This window comes from Juglans regia, chromosome 8 (genome assembly GCF_001411555.2).
Source record: "Juglans regia cultivar Chandler chromosome 8, Walnut 2.0, whole genome shotgun sequence".
In the NCBI taxonomy this organism is placed as follows: domain Eukaryota; kingdom Viridiplantae; phylum Streptophyta; class Magnoliopsida; order Fagales; family Juglandaceae; genus Juglans; species Juglans regia.
In genome coordinates this window covers 23,504,291-23,520,595 of record NC_049908.1, presented here as the reverse complement: position 1 = coordinate 23,520,595, position 16,305 = coordinate 23,504,291, and the positions used below count along the sequence as shown (strand labels likewise).

The 16,305-nt window shown below is 35.2% G+C and overlaps 1 protein-coding gene across 2 annotated transcripts; it reads left to right on the top strand.

Annotated features, from left to right (window-relative positions):
* Window positions 1–11,038: 11,038 nt before the first annotated feature.
* LOC109019474 (probable protein phosphatase 2C 46) lies at window positions 11,039–15,461 on the top strand. Of its 2 annotated transcripts, none has more exons than XM_019001762.2 (5): window positions 11,039–11,476; window positions 11,909–12,340; window positions 12,577–12,944; window positions 14,485–14,721; window positions 14,997–15,461. In XM_019001762.2, exons 2-5 carry the CDS (start codon window positions 12,022–12,024, stop codon window positions 15,264–15,266), a joined length of 1,194 nt encoding a protein of 397 aa, XP_018857307.1. In that variant the 5' UTR covers window positions 11,039–11,476; window positions 11,909–12,021; the 3' UTR covers window positions 15,267–15,461. The 2 variants fall into 2 exon arrangements, with proteins under 2 accessions (XP_018857307.1, XP_018857306.1); XM_019001761.2 differs by having other exon boundaries at window positions 11,087–11,476; window positions 12,574–12,944.
* The last annotated feature ends 844 nt before the right edge of the window (window positions 15,462–16,305 follow it).

Here is a 16,305-nt window from a genome sequence, read left to right as displayed (position 1 = left end):
GTAGCACCTCTTTAGGTCATAAGATCTGTCCCTTAACAAAAAGAATGATAGATTCCAAGTGATCAGATCCCCCTTGGCTCCCACGAAGTCTTTGATCAAGAGATGGAAGAAGAAAAAGACAGAGAAAACTAAGACCCTATCTCGACTAATTGAGACCCTTAGCATCAAATTTAATTTTTTTCTATCTTTCACTTGCCACTAAAGCTCCACCCTCTCAAATTAGACTCCTTACATGTTATCCCAAGATAGGAAGAAGTGCCAACTCATGTCAAATGTAACAACCCGCTAGAAATTTATTGGTGGAATTTCTATTGACTTTAGGAATCTCGTGAAAATCCCATAAGTTTTTACGAATCGACCAATCGCACAGGTTTTAGTCTGTCAACATAGTCAGTGTTATCACTCACTATAGTGCTAGAAATATAAGTTTAATTATTTGAGGTAGTTAGAAGTGTCAGAATGCGTTATGGTCTACGCCATTAGACTCAGTGGATTATTTAGGATTTTATGGCGCAATAGCTTTTTTTCATAATTCCGGACGAAACGTCTGTTGAAAATTGTAAAATTATTTTTAGGGGCACTTCAGGATTGAATTTTGTTAAACGATTTTCACTATATGTTAATATGAATATTTACAATTTTTTAGTACTAAGTTTATTATGAATTTTTTTGAGTGAATAGTAACCTCGATAAGCGCACCCAGTGCAGTGTTTTCAAAATCACAGTGTGAAATGTCTAAATTAGGTTGGAGGAGTTTTATTTGGACACTTGGCAAGATCGTAGCCACAAATAGTGAATAATATTAGAAACCTGGTACAAAGAGGAACCATTAGATGGATTTGTGAAGGAAGTCAATGTGTGACATCATGTCACCTAAGTAAAACTTTGTTTTATCTGATCAACCAAATTGTGTCAAACCAAAGAGGGTTTCAACCCTAGCAAAACCCTAAATGGTTGGAATCCAATTAAAATCCCAAAAACTTGGTTGAAACCGAAATCCTAAACGGTTTCCTCAAACCCTAAAGTTGGTCTCCATACCCTTTTTAACCCGATTTCTAGCATTGTGTTTAATCACTTGATTAAATCACTTCCACATGCTATTAATTAATTAAATCCTTGTTATGACATCATTATCCAACCTTTTAAACCTTGGAAATTTGATTGGACCAAGAAAAATTGGTTTTGGGCTTGATAGCATCTCAAACCCTAACCAAACCCCCTTTACACTCCAAATTGAAGCCCACTTGGTGGGGCCCACCAAGGCCCACGAAATTGGCCACCTTGGCAAAGCTTCTTGGAGAAGTTTCCTCCCCCACATGGCAGATCATCCACTGCCATTGGCTGCACCCAATAGTGCCTTGATGTGAAGGAGAAATCCACTCCATCAACCTCCATCTTTCACAGCTGCTGCAGGCAGTCTTTGCCCCTCACTATTCTCCACTTTATGTCACATAGCCACCTCCAATCAAGGGTCATTCCAGCCCACAACCTCCCCCTCCAGAAGTCTAAAGTCGTGCAAGACACTTTTGTCCATTTTATCACTTCTTTCCCCCGTTCTTAGAGAGTAACTCAAAAGAGCTCTCTCGGGTAGATTTCTGGGTCTTTATGCGTGGCCATGTATGATCCTTTGTAAGTATTTTTGCATGATGATTCCTTCACATAAGTTGTTCTTCTTTGATTCTAGTTTCCGTGGATATCTTATTAGTCTCATTCCATGCTCATTTGAATGGTAAAACGTATTTTTAACCATGGAAAGGTCATTCTGGGTGTGAAACTGGAGAGTATGATATGTTTTGAAATTTTTGACCAAGCTAATGGACTTATCTTGGTCCGAAAATTTTATGGAGTGTTGTTAGCATGTGTTTATGAATGTTCATTGAGGTTTTGTAGCATGTATAAAGCTTTTGATGATAGATTTCCTTAGAGTTAGAAACTTGAAAACTGGAAGTTGAAAAACAGTTTTTGCTTTGTGAAAGTTGAAATATTTCGGGGTTTGATCTTATTCCAAAGGCTTTGATATTTTTATATGATGATTCTAAGCCTCTTATATACATGTTAGGATGTTATTTTGAAGATATTTAGTATTAGTTTTAAATGTATGATTTTTCTATGCAAGAGGATTTCGATTAGGCCTAAGATTTGAGGTTTTTGGGTTAGATCCATGTTTTATTGAGTTTTGGCCATGTGATTTTACATTTGATGGTTGGATCTTCTTTAGGACACATTTGTAAACCATGAGATGTTTTAGTTTGAAGATCACATGTGTTTAAGCCATAGATCAAGAGATTGATCAAAGTTAGTGGAGAGAAAAGTTTATGTTTTTGACTATGTTTAAAACCAAAAATTCCAAGTGTTGTTTTGTGATTTTTGGTGGCTTTTGTTTGATGTTTTAAAGCAGGGTTAATCTTAGGATGATGTTATGAATATGTTAGAAGTAAGATTTGATTTTTTGGAATTCTTGGAGATGTTTTTATTAAGGTCAAAACTTGTGATTTAAGGGTTTACTTTTTGTTAAAAAGTTTGGGTCTTTTTACAAAAAGTTTGGTGTTGATGATTAGCTTTTCTTAATGGATATTTTAAGTGTATTTTTTAAACTTAGGATAGGAAGATCCTTGTTACAAATTTTTGGTTTAATCTTATGTTTTGAAGATGGAAGAAATTACAACCAAAATCAAGAGAAATGGTCTATGAATGTTTCAGCCATTGTGAGTTTTCCATAATTGTGATTGGTTTTAAATTGTTCTGAGTTGTTATGTGAATCTAGGACAAAATTTATATGAGGAATGTAAATTTTGGTAATTTTTGAAGTTAGGATGTGAAATTCTTAAGTTAGGGGTAAAATAGTCATTTTCCCACACATAGAGGGTAAAATGATAATTTTAATCTAAGTTGTCTCTTTTCACATTTATAATTGTTAGTAATTAAAGTTCTAACTTTTAGAATATCCTCTTACAATTCCTCGTGTTTTGCGCTTATTCTCGTAGAACGCGACGATCGAGATAAGTTAGCTTTTAACTTACTATCAGTTTAATGTGTATGAGTGATAAGTAAGGGAACTAAATTGTATGTATGCATGTTATCATATGTGCCATGCCAAGTCATTACATATTTATCTGTTACACAGAATTTATTCTGTCATGAATTATTCATCTGTTACACAAGATATTCTGTCACGTATTCCTATACATTGCAAGTATGTCATGTTAAGTTAAGTATACCATCTGTTACATGTATTTCATGTCACGTAATATTCACTGTCACATGTTACACCATGTTAAGAAATGTTGTATGTTATATGGTATGCCATGTTACGAAATGTTGCATGTTACATGTATGCCATGTTATGAAATGTACTCTGTTATATTTATGTTTTGAAGTATGTCATGTCTGTCATCTTACGTTCATGTCTCGTTATGCTACGTCAGAACTTTTGTCTTTTATGTCACGATCATGTTACGTCGCGTTACGAAATGTCATGTATGCCAGTTAAGTTATTCATGTCAATCACAACCCTAAGCGCTATGATGGGGTAATATCCTAGTGGAACTCCTTTGTTCACGCTTAAGTGTCTAAATAGGTGTGAAATTCCCTGGGTTGACGAAGTACAATCAACAGGTTGCGAATGTGGCCTAATTAGCTGGTCACCAGAGCACGCCAGGACTAACGCCGATGGTGCCACACATTATGTTACGTGTGTTCACAGCAAGTGTAGTACAAATAAATAAGTCATGGGGCCACAACAACTGTGGAGCATACACTACGTGAGATACAGCAATTGTGACACGTAGAATACGTGGAGCCACAACAACTGTGGAGTACGTATTAACGCACTCACAGCTGGTATAGAAACCTGTGATGTGATGCGGTAATCGGCAGGGACACCCGGCTCAAGGGGACCTGTGTAGCACCCATATGATTACTTTAATGATTAAGTCTATTGAATAAGATTTTAAGTCCATGTATTTCACGTTCAAGTCATGTTTCAAGTTCACGTTATGTTATGTTCAAGTTTACGTTTACGCAATCATGATAATCTCATTAGACAAGAATATGATTTAAGTTCATGTTATGTTATGTTCACGTTTACGTTATGTTCCAAGTTCACATTTATGTTATGTCACGCTCAAGTTCATTTTCAAATTATGCATGTTCACGTTCATTTTATGTTTCAAGTCCATGTTATATTTCAAGTTCACGTTCATGGTATGTTTCAAGTCCATGTTATGTTTCAAGTCACGTTCATACTAAGCTTCAATTTCAGTTTAAGTTATGCCAGTTATGTTATGTTGTATGTTAAGTTATGTTATGATTACTTATGATTTGATTATGCATTCATGCTTTTACTGCCATGCATGCATCATTAACCTGTGTGGAAGTTTTCTGTTAACTTGCTGAGATTTATGATCAAATCTTACTGTGGTAGTCCCAACTACCATTCCCCCCGAATGGTAGATTTTGTTATAGGATCTGAAGGAGAACCGGGAATCAACCAACTAGAAATGGTCGACTTAGCGACGGTGCGACGTAAATGGTATTACAATAGTTACCTCAGATTACTACTTGTATTTGTGGAGTTCAATCTCCAGCACTCTTTTGATCACAACCTTATGGACTATTATTGTGATCTTAGTTGTTTAGTATGTCGTTAAGTATGGAGTATGTTTTAAGTATTTGAAATATTTTAGTTTGGTGCATAGTATTACAAAAGAAAAAAAATTATCCACTGCGAATATTGCATAATGCTAGATGCATGTTAGAAATATTGCATCTTATATGTCATGAACGGGGGCAAGTAACCTTGTGTTGCATGTCTAGACGCTTCAAATGTCCGTCCAATCCCAAGCGGAATCTGGGGGCGTCTCGTCAAACTTTTACACCCCACTCCAGGCATCAATAAGTGCAATTAGATTCCCCTAGAGTAAGACCATCGGTTTGAGTCAATAATGGAAAGGAAAATTCTGAAAGTCCACCACCCTAATTAAGTACATTGAAGGGGAGAATCAGATTTGCAATGAGGTCGTAGGTTGCATCCCTAACACACATACAAAGAGGGAACTATAGCTCTAGCTCCTAGCTGAATCACCATGATGAGAATTCTTCTAAACCGCTTCTTATTCCCATGCCATCTCCTTGATTCCCAAGCAAGGATTGAAAAACCATGGCATTCAGCCATCACTTGACACATAATATTTGGATTGACTCCAAAAGTTTGAAGGAAATTGAAGCAAGGATTGGAAGAAGCCAAATGGCTCTTCTCAGCTATGAACAACACTTCACCTCTCTTTCATCTCTTCCACCATGAAGACATGCATCCCTCACTCTCATATCATTCTTTGAAAAGAAGAAATTATTCTCTACAAATTAGGACCTTAGAACCAAATCAGCTAAAGGAAACCAGTGATTTTAGGTGATGGTTTTGTAAAGGAGAAAGGATCCGATCAGATCAAACTAAGTTCATGGGAAATTTTTCAACTTCTAAAAATTCTTGCACCCCACGCCCCCACAAACTCAAAAATGATTTCATCTTAGGGTAGACATAAGATTCCATAGCTGCACATAAGAAAACAAGAGAAGAACATCATGATAACCCTAGTTGAGTTCACCATGGTAAGACTAGGAGTAAGTTATTGGGTAACCTATGGTTTGAGTTGCTTCTTGAATGATCTTCTTCTTTAAATGAAGCCTATAAAAAGCACCCTTCATACCTCACCTCACCTTAGATTTTGATGTTAGCATGGTAAATTTGTGATGTAGTTGCTAAGTGATCATGATCTGAGGTTCTAAACATCAAAGTGAATGTGGGTTATGATATGCCATGCTAGGAGATGAATTAATATCTTAGGTTGATCATCAATCATGCTTTAGGTTATTAGTAGGTTATGATGCTTCGATTGAGTTGATTATGAATGTATGAGCCACATGAAGAATTTGGCAAATGATTCAATGTTAACTTGATATCACAAAAAGGTTAGCATGATCACTTGGTATCAATTTCTTTGGTATTTTGGATGAGTATATGCCACGACTTAGACAAGAAGTATCATGATTAAAGATACTAGAAAGTCGTTTAGAAGATTGAAAACATAGAAGTTATAGAATCACTTGATTGGTGAGATTTAAAGTATTGATGGGTTTAGGGCTTGTTTTGGAATAGATCTCATCCCAGAATTCTCATCTCATCTTATTCCATCTCATTTTCAAACATAATTCAAATCTCAAAATTTTCAAACTAATCATTACAACTTTTCCAAACTTTCAAATAAAAAATAAAAAATAATTCAACTTTTCAGATACCAAAACAAAAATTATATTTTAAAATTATATTCTAACAATATTTTAACTTTATAATATTTTTTATTCAACTTTTTCTCTCTCATTTCTCAAAATCCAAAAAGTACTCAACTTAAACTATCTCACTGTTATTCAAAAACTATCTTACTACTATTTACAAAATTTTCATCTCATCTCACTCCCCAAACAAGCCTTAATATATAGTTTAATGTCTATCAAAATTGTAACTCGAAACACATCTCTTGTTTCATTCACCACGCACATAAATTCAAGAAATTTGTAAGTTGGCTTCTAATTTACTCTTGGATAATATTTATATGACTTTGTGTAAATGCTACATTCATGTTATAAATGCTATTTGATCATGAAATGCCTTGTATAGTTTATAAGCATTCAATCACTACATAACATGTGTTGGTTATTATGAATTTTTGCATAAACAAGTACTCTTTAACATGATGCATAAAAACAATACATTTTTCATAACGTTCATACTTATAACAAAAGGATAACTTATGTCACAAAATATGTTTTGTCATGAGCATAGCACGAAAAACATTTTTATCACTACCCAATGCTAGGATGAGAGATTATCCTAGTGAAACTCTTCTGTCAACTCTGGAGTGATTAGAAATGAGTGGTAACTCCAAAGTTGACGAACAACAGTCAACGAACTTCAACTAGTTCCTCTTTAAAGGATTTCAGGGTGCTGTCATATAAATATGACACCTAATGTTGGTAGGTGCCAATGTCATGAAAAGTTATGGTCAATGCATTGAATTTATCTGCGCAACTCTGATGACATTGGCTCAAAAGTTGGGCTACGGTAACCAGCAGGTACACATGGTGCAGAATGGGGAATCGTAATGTTACCATATGTTACGAAAGAAAAGAAGTGAAAAAGAAATGAAAAAGTGTGAAATGTTCTCTATAAGAAAATGTGTATATGAATTTTCTGAAAGATGTTGAGAAATCTGAATGGAAAAATAAATAGTTTCTCTACATTTCATGCATGCACTTCATGTTTATTATCTGTCATGTCTATATTATCTCTGTGTATGTTGGTTGTTAGCTTACTGAGATTTTAAGGAATCTCACTCGATTAATTTCAACTATCATTCCATTTAAGATGGTAGAAGTTGTAACAAGATCAAATCATGGTGATGAATGCAAACTCCTGGCTGAGAATGATTGAAGCAGAGTTAGACCCTAATCGACAACTGGAGTTGATTATGATGTGTTTAGAGATGGTCCTAAAGGCCATTCAGCGCATCAGAGCGATGCTATGTATTACATTCTATTTGGAACCCCCTTTTAACCATGACCTAAATAAGGAGATGTATTCTCCATTTATGTTTATATGTTTCTTTACATGGCTCATACCTTGGACAATTAAATGAGGCATGAGTAAGTTTAATTTGAATGAAGTTATGTTTTCTCTTTAGTAATCTGGTACAAAGATTTTTTTATGTCTGAAATTCTGCTGCGATTATTACATACTGCTAGACATATTATAGGTTACATTGGATATTATCTGTCATGAATAGATATATGTGGTCGTGTGTTACATGTCTTGATGTTCCAAGTCTTCGTTACATCACAAGTGGAGATTGTGAGTGTCACAATGGACACATAGGGCCTCCTAAAGCTGAGGAGTGAGAGACAATGCAGGTGTTTGTAAATGTTTTGAAAATATTTTATGATGTCACTACGAGATTTTCTGAGTCTTTATATGTCACAACCAACACTAGTTTTTTAGAGATTTGTATGCTCCAAAAAGAATAGATTAGGTTGAGTGAGAGTGATAATAATTGTTTAATGAACATGGTCATAAGCATGAGAATGAAATATGATATGTATTGAAGTTCATTACATAGGATGAACTTGTTGATATTGATTGCAGTTGTGCTTGATCCACGTAATAAGTTATGGCTTCTTACTTTCCACCTAAAGAAAATCTATGATGAGACTCGTGTTGAAGAGTTGATGTTGAGTATGAGACATTTATTAGCGTACTTGTATGCGGAGTATAATGCTACGTTTGGTTCTACCTCGACTAGCGGAGAATATGAGCTCCCTTCGACATCTACATCCACAAATGATGATGAAGAAAATCATGAGTTTCCAAAACATCTCTTCCACTGGATCTACAGTTTCCAAAACAAATGCCACACTGGTATCTATCAAATGGTTGTGAAACACTCAGCTCATCTTTTGACCTGTTGATTTGCATGAGACTTGTTGGTCATGCTTATTTTCACGGTTACATTGAAGTAAGCATTTAGTACTGGAGGTTATATACTTGATCCTTTTCAGAGTTCATTGGCTTCGAGAACTGTTGAAGAATTTATTTTTGCTCTGCATTGGTTGCGACATCCGTCAAGACCAATTGATATACGAGAGTCTATGGATAATGTGGAGAGCTTTGTTATAGAATCTGGTAATGTTTTCCTCGTTCAATATTCATTTGCTTTTATGAATTAATTTTAGTATTTTTCATCATTCAAATTTACTAATATTTGATATTTTGATCTTATTAATATTTCTAGATAGAGTTGAGAGCACAATCAGGTGTCACAACTATTGAAGATTGAAGACCGAAGAAGATCAAGAATTATTACAATTTATTTATCTTATGTTTTTTAGTTGCATTGCTGCTTAGGACAATTTGTTTTTATTTGTAATGTGTATTAAACATCTAGTGGAGTTTTTTTTGTTTTAAGTTATCTAGAAATTAGTATAGTAGTATATACTTAGTATTGAAGCCATCACAACATTACTATTTTACTACTAATTAATTTTTTAACCTAAGGTTAAGATTACAAATGACATTAAAATTAAAATGAAACTTAAATATTTAAAATGGACTTTAAAAAATCAGCAAATTAGAATTTGAAATCAAGCAGAAAAAAAAAGCCCAAAAAGATCTTTAATTGAGAAAAAAAAGGCCCAAAAAGATGTTGAATTGGCCCCAAAAAGGCCCAAAAGAAGTGGCCCAAACCGGCTGAGAACCATTTTGGCCGGTTTCACCCCTCTACATCGACCGGTTTCGACTTGTTTCCCTAGTTAGAAACCACTATTTGGTCTATTTTGATTTAAGGCCAAAATTGATTCGATTTTCAGCCCTAGGTGAAGGCATTACAAGTCGTGTCGTTTGGACTCAGAAGTATAGCCCAATGCCACGTGAAGAACCCTTGTTCAATGAAGGACTAGGGAGTTGGCAAGAAGTAGGGGTGTGTAGACCATGCCCAACCCATCTATCTCTGTCATCTTGCAGTGTGACAATCGAGGTCAAATGACCACTATCCAAACATACCTAGGGTTAGAGATACGTCAAAAGGATCATCCGATAGTCTCACCCTATTTAAAGGACTTGGGTGTAGGACGATATCTTTCTTTTGAGAATTTATTCACCAAAAGCTCGTGTAGTCAACCGCTGTATAAAGCAAGGAGCAGAGGGGCGACAAGAGGACTTCCAATGTAGGAAAGTAGGTTATAGCTTCTAAGATAGTGCTAGGTAATGTGGGGTGAATATTGTGTATAAATGGCATTGCGTTATCTCTATAAATTCTCCCTTCATTCTGAAAAAGCTCGAATCCCTGTGTGGGAACTAATGATTTGAAGGTTTGAATGTGTTAATTGTTTTCAGTACATGACTATGAATCCCTGTGTGGGAACCAATCATCTGTGTGAGAATCTTTGTGTGATTATCTATCTTTGTGTGAGAATTCGATAGCGCATATCTATAATCATGGGACGGGATGAAGAATTCTCCGAACCATTCCTGCGAATCCTTTCCACATGCTTCACATGAGAAGGAGAATGCATCACATGCTTTACATGGTACGAAACGATGTCGTATTTGGCCTCAGCTGATAATCGGGACGTAGGATCCCGTAGTGTATCACGTGTTGGTGTCTATATTATTTTATTATTATATAATGAATAGCTCAATTTGGATAATAAAATCATTTCAACTTATCTTATTTTATTATTACAATTTTTATAAATTTATACATAAAATACAATAAATAATTTAACTTTTTTAAATTAAAAAAAAATAATATTATTTAAAAAAATATTCTAATAATATTTTATTTAATTTTTGTCTAAAACTATATTATTTCATCTCACTATCTAAATCTCACCTAAGTAAATAATTTAATATAGAGATTTGATGTATATGGAATAGCCAAAGTCAAATTCATCTCATATTAGCTAAAACTTAAGTTTTATTTGGGTTATTTCAATGAAAGTGCTCTAAACTCATTTTAAGTAGGCTTCTTAAAACTTACTCAACTATCTCAACTTATTATTATTTAGAAAGAATTCAATTCAACTCAACATCTAAATATAGAATATCGCAAGACTTCTCGATATTGAAGGAAATAGAAAAAAAGAAAAAAAACCTTATTTGGACTTAGGGAGAAAGGTAAGGACAAAAACTGATGGGCAAAACATTGCTTGGGTTTAAAAGCAAGTTTTTAAAATATTTATTTTATTTTTATTTTTTATTTAATTCGAGAGTGAAACAAAAAATGTCATTACAATCCAAATTTTGTTTTTGTTTTTTTTCCCTCAGTGGATTGAGACCAGATATTTTGTGTGTGATGAAAAGTTTGACCAAATGCAGGAGTATTTTTTGGAATTACAATAATTATTAAGCTCAAACAAAAAAAGAAAAAAGAAAAGAAAATTCACAATAATTATTTAACTATATTCTGTCCCTTTCTGTCTACTGTCGCTTTCTTTTGGTTTATATGTGGAGCCTATGGCTGCCAATATGCATTGCTGGCTTTCAGCCATCGCTTTTGTTCGTTTTCTTTTATAGAGCGTTGTCCGCTGTGAAAGACCAGAGAGATAGAGAGGCAGGGGAGAGACTTTCAGCTCGATTAATCACACTGATTGATAGCTCCTTATTCAATTATATCCATCTTCTACCTCCTCCATCACCCACCATTAAATCCAAACTACGGTGCAAAAAAAAAAGAGGAAAAAAAGAAGAGAAAAGAAGAGAGAGGGAACCATATGCGAAAACCCTACTACCCACAGTTTTATTTGATGGATCTATGGATCTGACGCTTTCATACCCACATGTATTGCGCAGTCTCTTTTAGATCCCCATCATTTTCTTTTTGTGTTATTCGGTGGCTGACCAGAACCGATCTCGTTGCCTAGTTATACTGTGAGTTGTTTTCTCCTCTATACCTTTGTTCTCTCTCTACTTGGACCATTTATGTGATTGATGTGTTTTTTTGAATTATTGTTTTTAGTTTGTTATTGGGTTGTTGAAAGTTACTGAATTTTGGGGGTGTGCTCAGCTAATTGTATGGTTGAATGTGGAGGTAGATTGATCATTACACTTTGCCACTTTGCCGCAATTCTTAGTTGTTTTATTTCTGGTGTGCTATCCATTTATAGGTAGTATTAGTTTGCGGGTCACAGTCTTTTTAAGTTCTTGGCAGAAATGGTGATGGGCTTTATATTTCATGTCATATTATGTTCATTCCAGTGAGATTTTGAATATTTAGATTGAAATTTAATTCCTTTTTTCAGTTGCTTGAATGAATTTTGGTCTAAGTATGTTAACACGTGTTCTTTCATTTCCTTCATATAGTGGTCATCTTGGTCTGCATTCGAGGAGGCTGCTGGGGTCTTGGTTGGAGAGGGAGGTATTGCATCCATTTTTGGATGTGGCGGAACAGGAGGCTTGCTCGGGTGAAATGAGGGATGTTATCAAGGTTGATGAACTTTCTGAGGGCCTGCTGGCTGCCGTCCTCGGACCATTATGTCCACAGGAGTTTGGATGCTGCAGGCCGGCAAGATGGACTACTTTGGTACAAAGACATCGGTCAGCATATGAGTGGTGAATTCTCAATGGCAGTTGTCCAGGCCAACAATTTGCTTGAGGATCAGAGCCAGATTGAGTCTGGTCCCTTAAGCTTGCTTGAGTCTGGCCCATATGGCACTTTTATTGGAATTTATGATGGTCATGGCGGGCCTGAGACTTCACGTTTCATATATGATCATCTATTCCAGCATCTAAAGAGTACGAAATCTATGCCCAGATGGACTTTTAGGAATAGACTATTAGTTAATGCCAAAATTGACATGTACTCGGTTCATATTACGTTACAATTGATATTAATGAAAATTTATGCAAGTTTCCTTCAGTAATCTGGGCTATTGTCTTGTCTGTATTTTAATTGTTCAGTTCAACATGGAAATTGAGTCATTGGCCATATGATTGGGTTTATGACTGGGTTAAAATTGGTCTCTTAGCAGGGTTTACCTCAGAGCAACAATCCATGTCGGTGGATGTGATTCGAAAAGCATATCAAGCAACAGAAGAGGGATTTCTGTCTCTTGTTACCAAACAGTGGCCTATGAAACCTCAAATTGCAGCTGTTGGATCTTGCTGCCTGGTTGGTGTGATATGTGGTGGCACCCTCTACATTGCCAATGTTGGTGATTCCCTTGCTGTTCTGGGGAGACTTGTCAAGGCAACTGGAGAAGTCCTTGCCATCCAGCTATCATCAGAACATAACGTGGGAAGAGAATCCGTTAGACAGGAGATGCACTCTTTGCACCCGGATGACTCACAAATTGTGATTTTAAAGCATAATGTTTGGCGTGTTAAGGGCTTAATACAGGTGAGTTCTTTGTGTGGATGATACTGACTGATGTTTCATTTGAACCTCACCTATGTTATCAGTTGTTGTTTTTCATGATTTAGTGTCATTCTGATCTGTGGAATGGAGATGTTACAACGTTAATGGTTTCTGAACTTGAAAGAATGTGACCTAATTTTAGTAGACCAAAGCTAGTTACAGCTACCCTGCGGTGCAGATTGTACCTAGTGCATAGAGTGGATCCTTTGATTTTTTCGATCTTTGTGTGTGTACTATCTGAATTTCTACACGCAGCATATATCGACTAAATAGTTAAGGGTGATAGTGTCTGTGGTGTGTGTAGGCTGCATGTGATTCAGGCTTTTTCATGTTGTTGAGTATCCACGGTTCCTAATCTGGAAGCCCTATGCAGACTAGGCCTCGTTTGAATACCAAAAAAATTTTCAAAAGCTTTCAATAAATTTGAAAATTTAAAACCAAACATCTTCAAATCTTTAAAAAAATATACTATTTCAACTTTTCATCCAATCATTACCCAAACACAAAAATCAAAACAACTTTTACAAATATCAAAACCAAAACTACTCATAAGAAACTCTATTCAAACATTTTTTCTACTCTTCCTATCCACTTTCTCAAATCCCAAGATAAAACTTATTTAAAAAAAAAATTATTTATATTTCTCTCTCCTTTCCCAAAACCCAATAAACAATACATCTCAAAACAAAAAATACTCAAAACAGTCTCAAAATTTTCCATAACCAAACAAACCTGTAGACTGTTAAAGTTGCCTGTGTAAATTGATCAGGATGCAAATCGTTTCAGTAAGGGGGCAGAAGTTGCCAAGGAGATCTCAAATTTTAGGTTTTTTAAGATTCTTCCCATTTTTCACCCTTTATTTTTACCCTTCTACTAGGAGCACCTGAATGTTCTTCAGGCCCAGAGTTCCAACTATAGTGGTCAAGATTTCTGTGGGAAGGGAGATTCTTGTTCTTTTTTTTTGTTATAAGTAAAAGTAAATATGTTGATATGAATTAAATAGACACAGCCCATATACACAGGAAGTATACATAGGAGATTTTGTTTACTGAGGCCCAAGTATAAAATGAAGTTACTTTAAAAAATGTTTAAATTAAGATATACAAGGTCCGTAGATTTATCCAAAATGGGGAAAAATGAAAATGAAATGTTTTCCATACAAGGATCAGACTCTGAAAATGTTTCTACTAAGATGCCATTTATAGCTTGTAGTTGATTTTCACAACTTAAGTTGGTGAATTTGAAAGAAATATAATTTGTAGTGGACTGGGGAGAGTGATAGGCTGGATATTTGGTTCAACTGTTTTCTGGGAGATGTTTTTAGCACGTCATTATTTTACTATGATCTCTACAAGATCTATGTGAAAATGGACCTTGAATCCATTGAATTTGATAAATTTACTAAAACTAGTTGTTGCACATGTGGATTTTGTGTGTGTGTGTGTGGTGATGCAATTTTAGTGGCATGTTGAACATTTTTCTGTCCAAAAGTTACTAGTTTATGGATATGTTTGCGTTGCAGGTGTCTAGATCCATTGGTGATGTCTATCTGAAAAAGCCCGAATTTAACAGATCGCCTTTGTATGCTAAGTTTCGCCTTCGTGAACCTTTTAAGAGGCCAATTTTAAGCTCTGAGCCATCAATTTCTGTGCATGAACTTCAACCTCATGATCAGTTTATTATATTTGCTTCTGATGGGCTGTGGGAGCACCTTAGCAATCAGGATGCGGTTGATATTGTTCAGAACCATCCACACAGTGTAAGATATTTATCTCAGCTATGGCAATTTCTAGTCTGTGGGTGTGTTTTACGTCTATGAATTTTTTAGAGGAACTACCAGCTGGCCTAACCCTGAATCTTAAAATAAAAAAAAAAAAAAAAATCCCATAGAACTTGTAAAACTTTGTGGAGCTCTAACCTTGGGGCTTTTGAGTCCATTCAATAAGTACACATGCTTTTGTTTTATCACCATTGATTATCATATTAGTAGCTTTGAGAAATAATGGGATTTGACATTACCTGCTCTTCATCCAGGGAAGTGCCAGGAGGCTTGTGAAAGCTGCCTTGTTGGAAGCAGCTAAGAAAAGAGAAATGAGGTACTCAGATCTGAAGAAAATTGACCGAGGCATTCGCCGACATTTTCACGATGACATTACTGTCATAGTTGTTTATCTTGATTCAAATCTTGTGAGCAGAGCAAGTTCGGTGAAAGGCCCTACTTTGTCTGTGAAAGGAGGCGGTGTTAATCTACGTGCAAAAACTCTAGGCTCCTGTGACACACCCGCCGAAGTTAATACTACCTAATGAAGCTGCCTCTTTGAACCATTGTTGGATCCTTCTCAGTTTTTGACTTTCCATCAGCTTGTATATCAAGGGAAGCTGAAGTCAATTAATTTCTTCTTCTTTCTTGTTTTTTTGTTGCCTTTTTCTGTACAATGTAACATTTAACTTGAGACATGCATTTTATTAGTTTTGAAGATCTTATTCACAAATTGTGCATCTCAGTGGGACCAGCACTTCTTACTATGGCATGAAGCTGAAAGTATCTAGTGAAGAAATTCATACAATACTAATCGAGTAATACTACATGCAATCGTGGAGTATACAAACGTCGTACAGTCATTTTGAAAAAGAGTGAGATTTACTATTAAAAAAATATTATTTTTTTATGTAGGTCTCATATTTATTCATTTTTTTCAAAGTAATTGTACGGCACTTGCGCACTCACGACTGCAAATATACAAAAACTCGCATGAGTTATTAACTGTTTCTCATACTTTTTCAGACATAAGAGTAGCACTTCACACACTTCAAATATGAGTCATGCCTCCCAAATTCTTCTTCCCCTCACCCCTCACTCCATGCCAAAGATTTCTTGTTTTCTTGTTTGTATCTTCTCCATTCTCTTAATGATGCTAAGCGGACATGCATCAAAACTAGCAGAAAGAAAGGCTGTGAAACAACTGCAAATTTACATATGAATGTTATGAATGTTTTCAAAAAAATATTCTGCAGATTCTCAGAAACATCCAATAAGCCTTATGCATATTAATGAGTTCAAAATGTTTTATAAATAAAATATTGAAGTTCAAACGTATCCTCTGAAAAAAGATCAACTTACCAGACATCAAATTGACATGAATATTCCCATATTGGTTTGACATCGGCAAATAGATCAGGAACTCTCATTTTTCCATATGGATTAGAATGTAAAAGTGCATCCAGATATTGGCAAGTTGAAAGTTAGTTAATAATATTGAACAAAATAAGAAAAACAGTGAATATGTGTGCAGCAAAAACCATTAGAAATTTGCTTAGTGCAAACAGAAATCTTAAGAATATG

Coding starts and splice junctions, on each gene's coding strand:
- LOC109019474 (XM_019001761.2), top strand. CDS start 12,022: ATGTTATCAAGGTTGATGAACTTTCTGAGGGCCTGCTGGCTGCCGTCC. Junction 12,341..12,573: donor TCTATTCCAGCATCTAAAGA/GTACGAAATCTA, acceptor TTGGTCTCTTAG/CAGGGTTTACCTCAGAGCAA. Junction 14,722..14,996: donor TTCAGAACCATCCACACAGT/GTAAGATATTTA, acceptor CTCTTCATCCAG/GGAAGTGCCAGGAGGCTTGT.